The sequence below is a fragment of the Rousettus aegyptiacus genome, unplaced genomic scaffold (genome assembly GCF_014176215.1).
Source record: "Rousettus aegyptiacus isolate mRouAeg1 unplaced genomic scaffold, mRouAeg1.p scaffold_m13_p_6, whole genome shotgun sequence".
NCBI lineage: Eukaryota > Metazoa > Chordata > Mammalia > Chiroptera > Pteropodidae > Rousettus > Rousettus aegyptiacus.
Genome location: NW_023416309.1, coordinates 96,578,156 through 96,594,114, shown reverse-complemented (window position 1 = coordinate 96,594,114; position 15,959 = coordinate 96,578,156). Strand labels below are relative to the sequence as shown.

Genomic DNA, 15,959 nt, shown 5'->3' with positions numbered 1-15,959 from the left:
GTGTGCATGTGGGGGGGGGGTGGTCAACACTCTATGCTAGGGCAGGACAGAGACTACACAGTTTTCTGCCTGGTTGAAGAGTTTGGATTTTTCCTCTAGACACCCAAGAGCAATGAATGTATTTGAAGTAGGCACGAGGTGCCATCTTTTCCCTTTTAAAATCTCGCCTTGAAAGCCAGCATCAGAACGGAGTGACTAGGAGCTCCAAGGCAATTGCCATAGTCTAGGCAAGGTTCGATAAGGGCCCAGCCTAGGCCAGGTGCAGTCAAGAGAAGGGACAGCGCTGAGGGATACTTGAGACAGTACTGACAGGATGTGAAGATTAAGGGAGAGATGATATGGGATTTTTAGCCCAGGTGTGGGTAGCTGTGGGCCTTCGCTAAGCTTGAGCACGCATGTGTTTAAGTGAATGGTCACAGGCCAAAGTTTAGGACAGTCTTTATTGGAGCTTGGAATGTCAGCAATTCACCTTGGTCAGAGGCAGACTGTGTGAAAATGAGCAGCAACAGTGGTGGACACCCAGGTCCGGCTACATTGGGAATCCTGCTCGCCTGCAAGCAGTACACAGGCACACGTGCACGCACACACTCTTCTACACAAACTTACACTCTCACACTTGCTCACACTCCCAGTGTGTCTGAGGCCAGGCACCCAGCCTGCTCAGTCTGCTCCCCACCTCTTGGAGAGGCCTCATCTGCTCTGGGGGGATCCTGGGGGGTCCTCAAGGAAACCACTTGAGGACCAGGGCCAAAAGACCTGAAAGCTGCAGGCATTCCGCAGTTTGGGAGAAAGGGATCCAGGAGATGGGAGAGATTGCCAGGGACCAAGCAAAGGGAGCCCCACTGGGCCAGGGGAGAAGATGCCGAAGAGGGGCTTGGGAGGGACAAGGTGGAAGAAAAGGCTGTCTTCTCCCCTCCCTCACCCTAACCGCACATCTAGGGCCAGAGCCCTGGGCATAGGGGGCCTGGGGAGCATCAGGGGGTCCCCTGTGTCCTATGAAGGCACTGAAATGGGGAGCAGATCCTGGAGAACCAGGACTCTCCCCCAAGTACCCCAAGGGGGAGGGAAGAAAGTAAAAAAGCAAGAAGGGTCTTACATGCTGGTTATGGGAGCAATGAGACTGAGGAAGCTCAAATCCTGCTTCTCACCCCAACCATGGGGTGGGTGATGGGCTGAGATGCAGCCCCTCTGGCCAGCAGAGGGGGGAGGGCTAGAGCCAGGACTGCCCCTCTGGTGTCCAGTGCAGTGGGCTGGGGAGCCTGGCCTCACCCGCGTGTCCATGTCCGGGGCGGAGGCAGGAGGGAAGAACTGGAGCCTCCTGCCCCCGGGGCCAGGGCTACCAGAGCACGGCCCCATCCATGTTCCCATAGCCTGGCTCAGCCCGCAGCCGCCAGTACGTGTTGTTAGTCACCCACCACTCCTTCCCGCTGCCGTCCGTCTGCCGCCTGGGGGACGAGAACCATGCAAGGGGAATGGTGAACATCCAGAATTAAGGCTTTTCCAGAGATGCTACCTCCAACTGCTGGCCTCACTCACAGCAGGAAGGGGCCAGAGGGGAGGACGGGGAGGCAGGACTGCAGAGACCCAGGGCAAGGGCAGAGGCACCTGAAGAAGCGAGCCTGGTGGACGATATTGTTCTCCTCCATCACTTTGCGTCTATCTCGCTGAAGCTGCTCGATCCTTCTCTTCTGGGCCTCAGCGGCCTGTATGTTCCCCTCTTCCAGGTATCTGAGTATCCAGACAACTGTCAGCGGAACTGCCCCCTTAGGGGCCCCCAAATCCAAGGCCTCCGTCCCCGCCTCAGCTCTGCCACCAAACAGGCCCCGTCTTCCTGAGGCACTCAAGGAAGGAAAGACAAAGTCCCAGCTCTACACAGAAACCCACATGTGGGAGGGAGGAGCCTGGTGGTTCTAGGGCAGGGCCTGCCTAGCACTGACCTCTGGTCTGGCCGGAGCCGCGTGTCTGTGGAAGGCAGTGACCGTTTCAGCTCTGCCGTCAGCTCATTCAGCTCCAAGGCAAACTGAGTGAAGCCGAAGTTTCGCTCATGGTCTGGGGGCATTGAGTCTGGGGGGAAAGGCAGGGGCTGGGGCAGGAGGACTATGTCACAGCGGCCCTCACCCTGCCTGGCCCTCCCCGACCAGTCCACTTACTGGGTTTCCAGATGCACTGGCCACCGGGTGGGGGTCCCCGGTACAGTCCCTCGTGCCACTTCCCGAAGAGACGGTGGAGGACACGGCCACTCCGGCTGAACACAGCACCCTGCACCTCGTGGATGTTGGAGCTCCAGTACTTGGCCTGGGGTGGGGGTGGGCGCGGGCGGCTTAGGTAGGTGTCCCCTCCCCTTCACCAGAGCGAGCTGCTCAGGGTGGCCAGGCAGGGTCGGGGTGGCATGCCCACCTTGCAGAAGGTGATCTTGCAGTGGCAGGAGCTGTCCTGTGTGTTCCGGATGAGCACCTCCCCATAGTGCTCGATCCAGCGCTGGCCACTCAGGATGTTATGAATGCAGGATGTCACCTTGTTCCACTCAAAGTGGTCCCCAAACCTGAGAGAGGCAGAGCACGGGAGGGCAGCTGGCTGGCTCTGGGAAATGAGTGCCCCCCTCAGCTGGGGAGCACCTGTCTCACTGGAACAGGTCACATGGATCTGTGGAAGGAACTCTAGGGTCCTGGTTCTGGCTGTGCCATGAAGGGGGACTTATAAAGCAGAGCAACCCTCCCAGAAAGTATTCAACTAACACATTTCCATTCACTGATAAAGCTCCTAAGTGCCTAAGTCATGGAGGTCAAAACACAGACAGGGCCTGTGCCCTTGGGTGCCAGGCGCGGTGGGGGGTCTATTCTATTCCCCTGTTTACTGCCTACTTCTATCAGTGTTACTCATTACTCTCATTTTATAGAAGAGCAAACCGAGACTCTGAGGCTTCAAGTCTTTTGCCGCTTGCATAACTATTAAGTGTCAGAATGAAGACTCCCAGCCAGGACTTCTGACCCCAAAGCCCAGGCTCCCCAACCCCTGCACTGGCCTCGGGCTCACTCCTGGACCCTGCTGGTTAAGTTACTCTTCTCTCACTGTGGTCTCCACCTGTAAAATGACAAAATGACCTGGAGGAGGGGTTTTATATGTGGTTTCTGACCAGTCCTGAGATTAATTTAGGTTTCTGTGTGTGTGTGTGTGTGTGTGTGTGTGTGTATACATGTATGTGTCTGTGCACGCACATGCGTGTACTGGCTTGAGATCTCAAACACATTTCTTACTGTGAGTCATGGTCAAAAAAGTGTGAAAGCCACTGCATGAGATGACCTCAATGAGCCCTTCCAGCTCTACCACGATTTTTCACCTTCATTGGCAACTGCAGCAAATATAGGTGCAAAATAAATATAGACATCGCCCCATCCTAAGCAGCTTAAGGCCAGACCTTCCTATCCTGTTCCTCCTACCTCCCCATCCCAGCCTGGAGGATGGCCTGTGGACTGTACCTGGTTGCTAAGCACTTAGGAACACTCACCTGGGCAGCCTGACATTGACCGTCCCCACAGGCACAATCTCCAGGGATTTGCCCCAGAACTTGTTCTTCCATTTCATGTCTGAGTTGGGGTGCGGGAGGGAGAGGGACAGCAGAGATTAGACCAGAGAGTGTTCCAGGCACTCCCCCATCTGTCCTTCACCCCCAGGCCCGCCCTACCATGCACCCCTACCCACCTTGCCAGAAGATGAAGTTCTCAGATTCTGCATGGCACGCCGAGACAGGGGGGTGGTGGGAGACCTTGGTAAGCAAGGAAGTTCTCTTGAGGCTGCCCTTGAGGACCATGAGGTCCCTTCCTGACCCCAGGATCCCCCAAAGTCCCTTAACTCCAGCCCCTGTTCTCGTGCCAACCAGAAGATGAGTTAGTTCCAGGTCTCTTGTCCCTGTCATCCTTGGCCACCACCCAAATTCCGTCATCCTCTCTTTTCACATGAGGCCCCTACATTCTGCCTTCTCACTCACTCCCCCTTGGAGCCCTCCTTGCCACCCCTGTCATGGTGCCCTCCAGAACTCCTGCTCAAGCCTATAAAGTCCTCTAGCAGTGACAGGTGGGGCCTCCACCATGTCCTGCCTGAAAGCCAACCATCCCATAAGGATCCTCTTCCCTCACCCTCTTCTCCCCCAAAACTGATCACCACCCTGCAACCTCCATACGACACCCTTGGAAAACCTTGGCCTTGTGCTCCTTGGACTAGCTCCATATCTGGAACCTTGAACTCCTGAATCCTACAAGCCTGCCTGCCTTGACTCTTTCCCCATTCCTGTTGCCTGTGGCTCCTCCCAAGATTTCTGGCTGTTCTGCTTTGTTGTGGCCTGTTGAGCCCCGTCTCCACCTCCTTCCCGCCCAGCTGAGACTGCTCTATCTCCTCCAGCCCTCTCACCCAGCACCCTAACAACCTGCTGCCACCACTCACCACGACTCCCGGCACTAACTGGCCTCCTCCGTGCTGTCCCAGGTCCCCGCTCTTCAGAACCCCACACCCCTCCACGTAACAGATACACAGCACACGCTGGGAAACTTCTAATTCTACATCGCGTCTACACCTAGGCCCTCACCATCACCCACAGTACTCCTCTGAGGGCCTACACCCAAGCCATACTTTTCAAACCACAGTCAGAGGAAGAACAGAGAGGTCAACGCCTTCCACCAATTCACAGGCTCCCATCTCGACCCCCTGCCACCCGAAGGCCCCTCTCCTTCTCCGCGCTGCCTCCCGCCCCTCCCTGCAGCCTCCTCACTCCTCCCATCCCCCACCCCTCTGCCCTTTGGTCTTTCCCTCTACATTTCTCTTTCTCTCTGAATAGAAATATCTCCTGTTTCTTCTATATTTAAAAAGAGTAACCCTTTCTTTCTAGCCGTGTACATTTTTTCTCACACATGCATGAAGCAAACACGGGCAGCAGGCCTCCCCTCAGACGGGTGGGGTGGGGGCTCATTTTCCATTGTACACACTATCGGACTCTGTGCACTCGTCACCACATTTTCAAAAACATTTAAAATCTAGACAAAAAAGTTGCCGCAACCCTTTACTGCCCCCTCTGGTTGCCACTCTCTCTACCTCCTCTTTCCCTCATGGTAACATTTTTTGGAAATAATCTGTATTTTTTCTTTCTTTTTTTCTTTTTTTACTTCTACTTTACACCGACTATAATCCAGCCTCGGCCCCCAGCCTTTATATGAAACCTCCCTGTCAGGAAGCCGGTGACACACCCACTAAGTCCCAAGGCCCATTTGCCCTCCCCCTCCCTTTCCTCCTCCATCTTCCCTGGCCACCCTCCTCTCCAGATCCTCTCCTGGGAGCAGTCCATAACTTTACCCATCATCCAAGCTAGTGACTCCCAGATCCGTCAGCCCCACCCAGTTCTCTCCAAGGAGCTCGAGGCCCACATTCCCTGGGGCCTACTGGACATCTCCCCTTGGAAGTCAAACCCCCAGGGACAAGGAATCTCCCTAATCCAGTTACATTCCTCACGTTCTCTCCATCTTGCTGACTGGCACTGCTGCACACCCCTTGAAGCCCTCAATCCAGAAATTCGCGGCTACCCCTGCCTTCCACCTCTCATCACCCACCTCCCCTACTCCTTAGTTGTAAGAACATTCTGTTGACCACTGAGCCCTGTCTGTCAAGGACAACATGTAAATAGCTCTTGAATTCCCCCGTCCACCCAATTGAGCTGTCACGGCCTAAGTGCAGGTCCCCGTCAGCTTTTAGGGTGATTACTGAAATGGCCTCCTAATGGCCTTCTCTGATCTGTCCGCATACCACTGCCTGAGTGTTCTTGATAAAGTGTAATTCTGAGCATGTCACTCTACTGCTTAAAATCCTCCAAGGACTCCCCATAGCCTTTAAGACTCAAAACAAACAAATCTTTCCCTATCTTTACCTACAGGGCTCCTCAGAGTCCAGCCCCGTCTCTAACTCCTTCCAAACATGCTCTATCTGTTCCTTTACACTGTCTGGAACATTCCATTCTCCTTACTCCTTCATACGCCTGGTGAACTCCAATTCATGCTTCAAGACTTAACTCAAGATCACTCCCTAGAAGACGCCTTCCCAAGGGGCGCTGAAGAACCTCTTATAAGCTTCCATAATCTCAGCTCTAGAACTTGGTACACTAACTCCTTGTTTCAAATCTGTCCCCCACACTAAGCAGGGAGCTCTTCTGCATAGAGCCCTCTGCACTTCCAGCATATGGCCCAGTGCCTGGCCCTGAGCCAACTGCCCCCTTCCTCTCCTACAACCTGGCCCCTGTGGAGCCCAGGTGCGTCCCTGCCCCAGCCACCTACGAAGCCAGCCCCCATCATCCAGGGCCCACACCTGCTCACTGATGAAGCGGAAGCCTCGGTCAGGCCGCTCACACTCGTAGGTCTCCCCCAGGACAGGGTTGAAGGGCTTGCAGCCCGCTCGGTGGTACGTGGAGGAGTAGGCGGAGACAGCAAAGGCTGCAATATACACCTGCGGGAGAAAGGGCAGGGGGATCCCACTGGGGGTGCTGGGGATCAGAGGAGATGCGGCCCCACCGCGAGCAACTTCAGCAGTAAGGGAGCAGCCCAGCCAGGATTTTTTGGGAGGCAGAAACCGTCAAGAGGAAGAGGTAGCCAGGCTGGGCCCAAGGGTGGGTCAGGGCTGGTACCATGCGCTCGCAGGGGTCAGCGATGCGGCTGGCCTGGTCCAGGAGGCCGCTGTACTCGAGCTCCTCGCAGAGCCGCTGCAGGGTGTTGAGTGGCTCGTTGAGCTGCACAGGCATCGACACCTTCGACAGGTCCTTGCCAATGTTGTTACGCAGTATGTTCCACAGGCTCACGTCGGCGCCCGGCCCACTGGCCGCGGGCAGGCAGCGGCGACGGGGTGGGCCTGGAGCTCTCCCTGGAACACACCCCCCTGGGGCCCACCCCAGCCACGTCACTATCCCGGCATCCTGACACAGTAGGCCCATAGGCTGGCCCACAGCCCGGCTGCCTCCCCGCCCCCCACAAGGCCCAGTCTCAACTCGCAGTGGGGCAGGGCGCTGGGGATCTAATTCTTGACGAGCACTCAAGGGGTTTAGGTGGGCAGTGGGGAGACACTGTACCCCCGAAGCCCTTCCAGAATCCCCACCCTTGCCTTCTATTCCTTTCATAAACACAGAAACTGATGTTAGGATGCATATCATTCAGCCCACTTTATAGATGGGGAAACAGGCTCCAAGAAGTAAAATGACATGTCTGAAGTCACACTACAAAGAAGGGGCAAGGTGCGATCTTCTCCCTCTCTCTCAGACCCTATGTGAACCTTCTCGGAAGACTGAACAGAGGCCGGCCCTTAACTGAGTGTGTCCCACCTCCGGAGTCACTTCTGGAACATGCCATGGCTCACACCGTAGCTTTCCTCACCCCTTAGGGTCATTTCTGGAGTCAGCACCCAAAGCTCTTAGCCCACTAGTTACCACCAGGGACTGCCTCCCCAAGGGGCCTGGGCTTTGGACAACACCATTTCTCTGCCCACCTCCAGCCCCTCCCTGCCCAAACACCTGGCTGGCACCTTTCTGAAAGCGCTCAGCTCCCCTGAGGTCCAGCACCTCCTCAGACAGGCTGGTGGTGATTTCACTGGTGCACGACTCCTCCTCCTCTGAGCCCTGGGCCGGGACAGATGACAGGCCGGGCAGATAGGGCCTCCCCTGGGCAGCTGGGCAGTGCCCAGGGCCTGGCAAGACTCTGCCCAGCTAGCCCTTTGGTGGGAAGGGGAAGAGAACGTATTTGGGGGGCGGGTGGTCTGAGTCCTAGGACACTGCCCCAGGAGGCTTGGCATCACCTGCCACCTTGGGAGAGGGAGGGTCTGGCCCTTTGACTGTGGGGAGAAAGCTCAGCGATTTGGCAAGACAAATAGAAGGGAAGTTGGGGATTACTGAGATTCAGCAGGGTTGGGGAACAGGGGGAGCAGTCAGGGGAGCACTGGGTCTGAAATAGGGTCACAGGAAGCTGACTGGGGTGGAGCTGAGGCAGCGGTTTCAGGAGAAGCCAATGGGGATAAAGCACATCGAACTGGAAGAAGGGTCCCCAGCACAGATTTCTGAGCAGGGCCTCTCCAGCCCAGCGGTGCTGGACATGTTCCCAGAGACGGCAGCTGAGGCAGGTGGAAAGGGTTTGGGAATCTGCAGTTTCCATCTAGTCTCTCTGGACCCCACCCCTATACTTGCAGGGTCCACTCCCCTTACCACCAGCTTCCCACCTTCCTCACCTCATTCTCAGAAGAGCTGGCGGATAGGAGAACCTCGCAGGCGTCGAAGAACTCTGTGTGGGAATCAGCCAGGGACAGGATGCTGCTCTGGGACAGCTGGGGGGTCAGCTCGCGCCCCTTCATGTACAGAGCTTCTTGCTGCGAGAGCAGGATGGGTGTCAGGTCCCAGAGGCCAAGCCGGGAGAGTCAGGCACGGGTCCCCTTGCCTGACAGCTCCCTTGAGAGGGACTTTGTCTGAGTCTGAAACCTGTCGAGCAGGGGCGAGCACAGTGGAGTGAACACCTGCCTGGGAGTAAGGAGACACGGTTCCACGGTAACTGCTTACGCTTTCCGGGCACCACCTCTGCGCCCAGCTCCAAGCCCTTTGCTTGCACGAGAACTCAATCCTGACACCCTACGGGGTAGATGTACTTATCACCCCTGCTTTGCAGATTAGGACACTGAGGCTCGGGGTCATAAAGCTGGCATGCAGTGGAGCCAAGTTCAAACCTGTGGACTAGGGCCCTGGAGTCTGTGCTCAGTCCCTACGTCTCCACTCAGCCAGCCCACAAGTGCGGGAGCCTGGGCCCATCGATTAGACTCTTTTGAGTCTTAGTTTCCTCATCTACAAACTGGAGGGGAGGAACCACCACTTCACAGGCCTTTGAATTAAAAGTAAAAGCACTCTGCACACTGTGAAGGGATGAACAGACGCGGTTGCTGCCAATTTTATGTGAAAGGGGTCGGAGCTAAGATTTTAGGCTCTGTTTCAGGGCTGAAAACCAACCATGCCTTCACTCCTGCTAGGACAGAAGGCCCAGGAGAAACGGTCCCCACAGCCCACCCCAGTTCTTACCTCCTCAGGGTTGAGGGAACTGAAAGAGTCTGCCGTAGTGTCCGAGGAGATGGACAGTGAATGCAGGCGCCTCGGGCCAGCTGAGGCCTCAGAGACCTGCGGGGAGAGGATGAGAGGACAGGATGAAGCCCTCCCGCCTCTGCCATGCAGAGACTGCATGAGCCACACCCCCTTCCCAGCCCAGATCTGCCTGCACCCCCAGGCCTGCAGTCTCAGCCTCAGGCCATCTCCTCTCACCAGCCACCATGACCCCAAGCCTCACCCCGATCCTGGACAGCTCTGAATCCTGGTGCAGGTCCCTCAGTTGGTCCCGTTCGGCAGTGAGGGCAGCCAAGACGCTGCTGAGGGCGCTGTGCACTGTGGGGGGGCAGGGGCGGGCCATCAGACTCTTCTTCCTCCCCCCCTTCTCCCGCCTGCTCCTCGTCGCCCTCCGTCATACACTCACCCTTCTGGGCCAGGGCCCAGAAACTGCGCTGCAGGTGGGCATAGTCTGGGGGAGGCAGCCCACGGGGTCCTGAGTGGTCTCGAGACTCCAGGTAGCGAGAGAGGTTGGGAACAGAGCCATGGAGACGACCAACCTGTGGGTGAAGGGAGGGGTTGAGGAGGAAGCCTCCTTCAGGACATCCTACCCTGTGACCAGGGGTCTGCGCCCCGCCTCACCCGTCCAATGGTGTCATCCTTGGCAAAGCTCTGTGTGCACCACATGCGGCTGGTCCGTTTCCCCTTCTTGGGTCTCTCAGTTGTCACCGAGGCCTGGCAAGTCGAGGTGGGGGGAGTTTCACTCTTAGGGTGGAGAAAAGGGGCAGCAACCATCAAAGCCGGGAGAGAGGCAGGTGGCCGTGGGGGAGGGTGCAGAGACGGCTGACATCCCAGAGGAAGGAGACCAACACCCTGGCAGGTGCGTGGGCACAGGAGGAAGGGGTCGCGCCAAAGGAGCAGAGAGACGGCCTTGAGGCAAAATGCACACGGGAGAAGAAGCAACTAGGCAGATGTGTGGCTCTCCTGAAAACAGCAGTGACATAAGGGGGACGAGGGACCTGTCCAGGGAAGTGATGGGATGAATGTGACGAGCAGGAGAGAGACCCCTGGACGGGAGCCTGCCTCCTCCCCTGTACCTCACCTGGTGTGTGGGGATAACAGGGGCCGAGGGGATTCGGTGCAGGGACTCCAGGCTCTGGAGGAGTCTGTGCAGTTCCTGGAGCTTCCCCTGGCACTCGGAGAGCTCTGCGGGAAGAATGAGGAAGTTCTTCCCCCAACACTGGCCGGGGTGCAAAGTCTGTCCCCCAGCTTCCCTTCCTTCTCCAAAGACTTCACCTGGCGGCCAGGGAAATCCTGACACTGTCTCCCCCTCCCCCACTCATGAGCCCAAAGCAGTTCGCAGGTGCCACCCCTTGGTCTGGCCTCACAATGGTTCCCCAAGAGAGCTGGTACCCCCGATCTTCACTGTCTCCAGACCGCACCTCACCTCTGCTGCCTCCCCGCAGGCTGGGGGCCTCACTCTTTCTCCCCCCAACTTGGTTTGCACTTCCTCTCCCAGGCCGACATTCCTAGAGTAGATTCCTACTCTAGGAATATGACTTCAGAGCACCTCTGTCCCAGGCACGACTCCTTGGTGTCCCTCCCTGCGTCGGCCGGCCATACTTTCTTTCTCATGAAGCCCGGCCCTGTGTTTCTGTCTGTCCATGTGCCTAGGGCACAAGCCCAGCCACCCTTCGTAAGACTGAAGCTCCCAGGGCAGAGCCTCAGTAGACGCGATCAGCTTGGAGGTAGAGGCTTTTCCCCCACCAGACTGGGGCTCCCTGAGGCCGAGATGAAGATGACATTTTCTCCTCCTGTGACCACTGATGCCACCCAGACCTGACAATGTGGGCCCTACCCACCAAGGCTCAGGAGCCTCTCACCATGGGAGCAGCGGTCTAGGCCATCACTGCCCCTCAGCCAGGACGACACCTTCTCTCGAGGTCCAACTCCAGGAAGAGCCGAGGCACTAACTACTGTGGGAAGCTGGGCACCAGGAACCTGTGGGGTGAGTCAAAGGTCAGGAAGGATGATGCCCACCTCCCTGGGTCTCACAGTTCCCTGAAGCTGCCACCCCTGAATCCCCACATCTCCCGCCCCAGGGCTCATCTAACCTTCCGGTGAGTGGTGCCAGACAGCGGACCGCGGGGCAGATCCAGGCGCTGGGCCAGGCGGTGGGCACGCAGTTGGGTCACCCAACTCTGGAACAGATCCTGGGATTTGATCTGTAGAAGTGATGGTGAAGGGGAGGGAAACATGGAAGGAGGACTGCTTTCCAAGAGGAAGAAGTCAGGGCTCTGGTCCCCAGGCAAGCAGGCTCTCGCCTTTTAGTGCCCAGCTTGTGCAGAGGCCCCATGCAGGGAGGCAGAGCACAGCTTCTCCAAGTGTCTGAGCCCTTAGCTCTGTGCCTGTTCACATAACAACAAACAGAGGTGGTTTGCCATTGGCCACTGGACACAATGGTAACTCCCTCTTGTCAAACTCATGGACAGACAGACCCTCAGCCCCTGTCCCCCTCTCTGTGTGCCCCAGTGCCTCTGCCAGGCTGGGGGCCAAGCCACCACCTGGCTCCCAAAGATGTCACCTTGAGATGGTAGATGTTGTCTTCAGTGTCAAGGTCAATGCGCTGGGCCTTTTTGTTGATGGACATGACAGATAATCGGACATCAATGGAGCCATGGAGCTTCCCCTTGGTGATCTGGGGAGGAGGAATGGTGGGGGAAAAGGGACTGGCTTTAGACCCTGGACCACAGAGCCACCATCTTCCTAAAGCCACTCTAGGTTCAAGGGCCAGGCAGTAGGTCCTCCCTCATGCCCAAGTCACAATATCAGCAGGGACTCATCAGTCATGCTCTTGTGAAGAGAGCTCAGAAGTCACATTCTGAGCTTGAAGGAGTCACAGGACAGGAAAAACTATCCCCACCCTCGGGAGTCCTCAAGGCCAAGGAAGAGAGAGCCTCGGTGGCCAGATATTCGGTTTTTTATTCCCAGCATGAGAATGAAACAAGGACAAGGATGATAAAGCTCCCCTTTCTTGGGTACTTTTGTGCCAGGCATAGTCTTGAGGGCCCTTACCAAGATGACAGTGACGCTACAAATGGGTGATGGCACGCTCCCCACCTCAGAGATGAGGGGGCTAAGACTTAGGGAAGACACTTGTTCAAGACCCCACACCCAAGAATGGTGTACGTGGGATTCGAGCCCTGCTCTGGGGGATTCCAGAAGCTCCCTGCCTGCCCAGGGCATTTTGGGGCCAGACTCCTCCCGCCAGCCCCAGCCCCTGACTCACATCTTGCCGAGTGTTTGCGTAGCGAAGGATCCCATCCTCGAGCACAAAGTATCTCTGTAACGATGCCCAGGAGAAACAGGACCCAGGTAGCCAAGAGAAAAAGGTGTGGGGAGAGAGCAACCACACACGTGGACCTTTCTTCTTGACACACACACACCCAGCACTGCCCGGCAGCTTCCCAAACGTCTCTATCCCCCCGCCCGCGCATCTGGCCCTGCCCTTTGCCCTGCCCACCCTACCTTGTGCCAGCCCTTCAGAGGCCACTTCCTCTTCTTGAGCAGGTGGCCTTCCTGCCTCTCAGGCATGATAACTTCTGCACCCCGTTGACCCCGAGGCTCTTCCACCACCTCCCACAGCTCAGAAGCCTGCAGTCCAGGACAAAGGAGGGGTGGGGGAGTGGCTGGTTAGAACCCTTCAGGCCAAGTGAGTCCCAACCCGATGCCTGCTTCCGGCCCTCAGACCTGCTGGGCAGTGCTGGTCTTTGCAGACTGAGTGCTCTCTGCCAGCGAGGGAGGACCCCTCTCTTGGAAGTCCATGGAGAAGGGAGTGGCCACTCCCTGCTGAGGATGAAGAACAGGGTAGAAGGGGAAGGATGTCACCTTGTCCTGAGGGGGCCCTTGAAGCAAGAGAAAAACCTCATTAGCACAGACCTGCTATCACCTCCACCTCCAGCCTCTCCTGCACCCTGGGGCAAGAGCTTACCAACACATCTGCTCACCTGTCCTGCCTCTCCTGAGTCTGTCCCTACCCCACCTCGGGTGGGTCTCCCAGCCTACACCCTCTCCCACTACAGCCACTGGGGGCTAGTCCACTGAGAGGCAGGCCAGTACTAAGAGAAAATCACGAAAAGTCTGCCCAGCCCCACCCTGGTGCACATTCTTGGGCTCCAGGAAACACTCAGTGCTTTCTCTGATCCCCTGGGGGGAATCAGAGGTGAGGCAAGGGAGTGAAGAAAGAGGCTCTCAAACAGGCCAGAGGAATTCAGAGACTAGACAAGTAGATCTCAGCCCAGTTCCTCTTCCTTCGAGAACTCTGCACCCATACCACCGTGGCTTGCAGCCTGCTCTGCCATGACACCCCTGCCCTCCAACCCCTTCATTCCAACTCCCCACCAACTGGTCCCCATATCCTTTAGTTCTCAGGCTAGTTTTCTGCACAGGTAAACTGAGGCCCGAGAAAGCCCCCTTTTCCCCTGTGCCTCTCGTTTTACATCTGAAAATAGACTGCAAACACAAGGATGTCCACCTAGGACCCTCGGTGGTCCCCAAAGCCTCACATCCCCTTTCTACCATCCCAGTCCTTGGGGCTCTTGAGAAGTACTACCCACCCAGAGAGAGCAGGGGACTAGGCCAATGGAGACACTGAGGCGGGGGAGAAGAGGTGGCTAAGCACAGGCAGAGGTCCACACAGGTCCCGCAGCAGTGCCCACAGGGGCCCATGGCACCAGCCCTGGCCATCCTGGCTCCACGGGGAGATCAATAATGCATGAGGCTCTGTGTGTGAGACGGGGGAGGGGACTGGAGGGGTGAGGTTGGCCTGAGGCTGGGGAAGCAGCTCAGATCTTCTAGGAGCTTTTAAGCACCTGAGGAATTAAGGCCGGAGGGAACAGGGACTTGGTGGGGCAGGGGTGACCGGAAGGCCATGGCAGAGGGGTCCTCGCCGCCAGAGGCTGACCGAGGGGGTGAAACTCCTGCATTCAGCCATTGAAAGTTCCCAAACTCTCCTGGTGTTTGGGTATTCCTGTGCCCTTTTCCTGGCCCTGTGGATCCTGGCCTCTCGCTGCCTCTAGGTGGAGGGGGAGGCTCTGTGACTAGAGGGTACAGGATTGAGGTGAGCCAGGGGGGTGTCCCCTCTCCACCTCCATTCCCGCCCCCGTCTCCGGAGGAGCAGACCTGCCAGCTTCAGGTGTGAGAAAGCCCTCACGGGGAATGTCAGTTGATGCCAGTGTGGCCCCCTTACCCCAGAGTCCATGGACGCCGGTGCTCCTTGGCCCGCACACTGCTCCACCTCTGAGTCACCGTCTCGAGTCGCCCGCTCCCTTCTCACAGGGCTGAGCACTGGCAGCAGCTGCTGCAGGAACCAGGAAGGAAGGAGACGGCGGAGCCTCCCCTCTAGCCGGATCTCCCCACCTTCCCCTCCCCCTGTCCCTCCTCCCGCCAAGCTCCGGGCAGCCGCTCAGCTCTGCCCCCCTGCTCCCCGGAGGACTCAGGGCCGAGTGACTCCCCAGCACCAAGAAGGCTTGGGAATGGGCGCAGAGTTGCCACTGGGCACAGTTCCAAAAGGATTACAGAGGACTGGGGAGCTGCTGGCCTCAAGCCAATGGCAGTAAAGGGTTTACTCAGACTAGTGTGGCCTTGATCCCAGTCAGTACCCAAGGCCATTTCCTTATTAACTCCAGCCTCTCGTTTTACATCTGAAAATAGATTGCAAAATTTGGAGCCAGCAAAGATATCAGGTTGAAGGGAGGAGATGGATGCCCCTTTGGGACCACAATAGACAGTGCCAAGAGCATGGTCAGCAGGGCAATCGATGCTCAAAAGGGCCAGCCGGTGGCCCCCTACAAAGGCTGTCACTGATCAGATCCCATTGGGTGGGGGGACTGGAAGCACCGATGTGGTAAGACAAAACCCCCAGCCTGCCGAGTCCACACCAGGAGGGCGTCTGGGGCAGGAACCAGCTGGCTGTTAAAGAGCTAGCTGGAGCCAACTCGGGTACTCTCCCTTTCTGAGAACCTCTGCCCTTCTACTGGAGTTCTGTGTTCGGCTGCTCAATTCTAATAAAAAAACCCAGCTCTTGAGAAAGGTCTAAAAGTCATTCAAATGAATGTGAAACAAACTGATACTTCTAAGTGCAGTGAAGCCACTTTCCAGAAAGAAGTAGGATTTTAGCGGTGGGGCCCCAGGCATGATCAGCAGGTGAAGGATGGAATGTGGGGTTCTTCTTTGATACAGAAATGATTTAGGCCACTCCCCCCTATCTATCTTGTCCCCACATGGCCTTGATTAACCTTTCAGGGTCATACACATCTCTCAGGAGATGCCTAACCTGTGCCATTCAGAACCTCAGCACTGTTCTGGCCACCCCAGGAGGGCGGTTAGCACTGTGTGGCTCTGAGAATCAGGAAGAGCACTGGGCAGCAGTGGCCAGCCTGACTCTGGTATCTGGGAGCCTCAAGTGCCTCCTCATTCACTTCACATTGAGCATCTCTTGGCATCCGGCACAGAGCTGGGTGCAGTGGGCAGTTGGTCCTGGACCAGGCCAGGGAAGAACTGCTGATCACTACTGCCACAGTGGTGCCTGTCCAAGACCGAGGAAGCTGTGGCATTGCTCCAAGTCCAGAAGGAATGCTCAACAGGCACTCGCCCCCATCACCCCTACATCCACCCAGGGCATGCTCCAGGAACAAGCGTGGGCTGCTAAACACACTCTCCTTCATTAGGACCTTTTGTTCCTCCAGACTTGGATGAGGCCTTCCACTTGAGAACCCTCAGATCCCCTCATTAATGCAGAATCTTGGTCCCCCCCCACCCCACCAGCATCTTTGCTCAGAACCACCTGAGACATGTTAGTTACAGG

General features: G+C 57.0%; 1 protein-coding gene across 4 annotated transcripts; it reads right to left on the bottom strand.

The window, feature by feature from the left end:
* Positions 1-421: 421 nt before the first annotated feature.
* OSBPL7 (oxysterol binding protein like 7) lies at positions 422-14,505 on the bottom strand. 4 transcript variants are annotated; one of them, XM_016164806.2, is made up of 23 exons: positions 14,343-14,505; positions 12,845-12,999; positions 12,623-12,748; positions 12,384-12,437; positions 11,679-11,792; positions 11,209-11,319; positions 10,978-11,095; positions 10,197-10,300; positions 9,737-9,829; positions 9,522-9,654; positions 9,339-9,433; positions 9,077-9,172; positions 8,242-8,379; positions 7,546-7,639; positions 6,659-6,906; positions 6,343-6,480; positions 3,700-3,763; positions 3,506-3,584; positions 2,398-2,542; positions 2,151-2,295; positions 1,938-2,064; positions 1,606-1,728; positions 422-1,445 (listed from the first exon to the last, which is right to left on the bottom strand). In XM_016164806.2, exons 2-23 carry the CDS (start codon positions 12,917-12,919, stop codon positions 1,337-1,339), a joined length of 2,529 nt encoding a protein of 842 aa, XP_016020292.2. In that variant the 5' UTR covers positions 12,920-12,999; positions 14,343-14,505; the 3' UTR covers positions 422-1,336. The 4 variants fall into 4 exon arrangements, with proteins under 4 accessions (XP_016020292.2, XP_016020291.2, XP_016020294.2 ...); XM_016164805.2 differs by having other exon boundaries at positions 9,737-9,859; positions 14,343-14,474; XM_016164808.2 differs by lacking the exons at positions 12,384-12,437; positions 12,623-12,748; positions 12,845-12,999; positions 14,343-14,505 and having other exon boundaries at positions 9,737-9,859; positions 11,209-11,502; positions 11,679-11,789.
* Between the last annotated feature and the right edge of the window lie 1,454 nt (positions 14,506-15,959).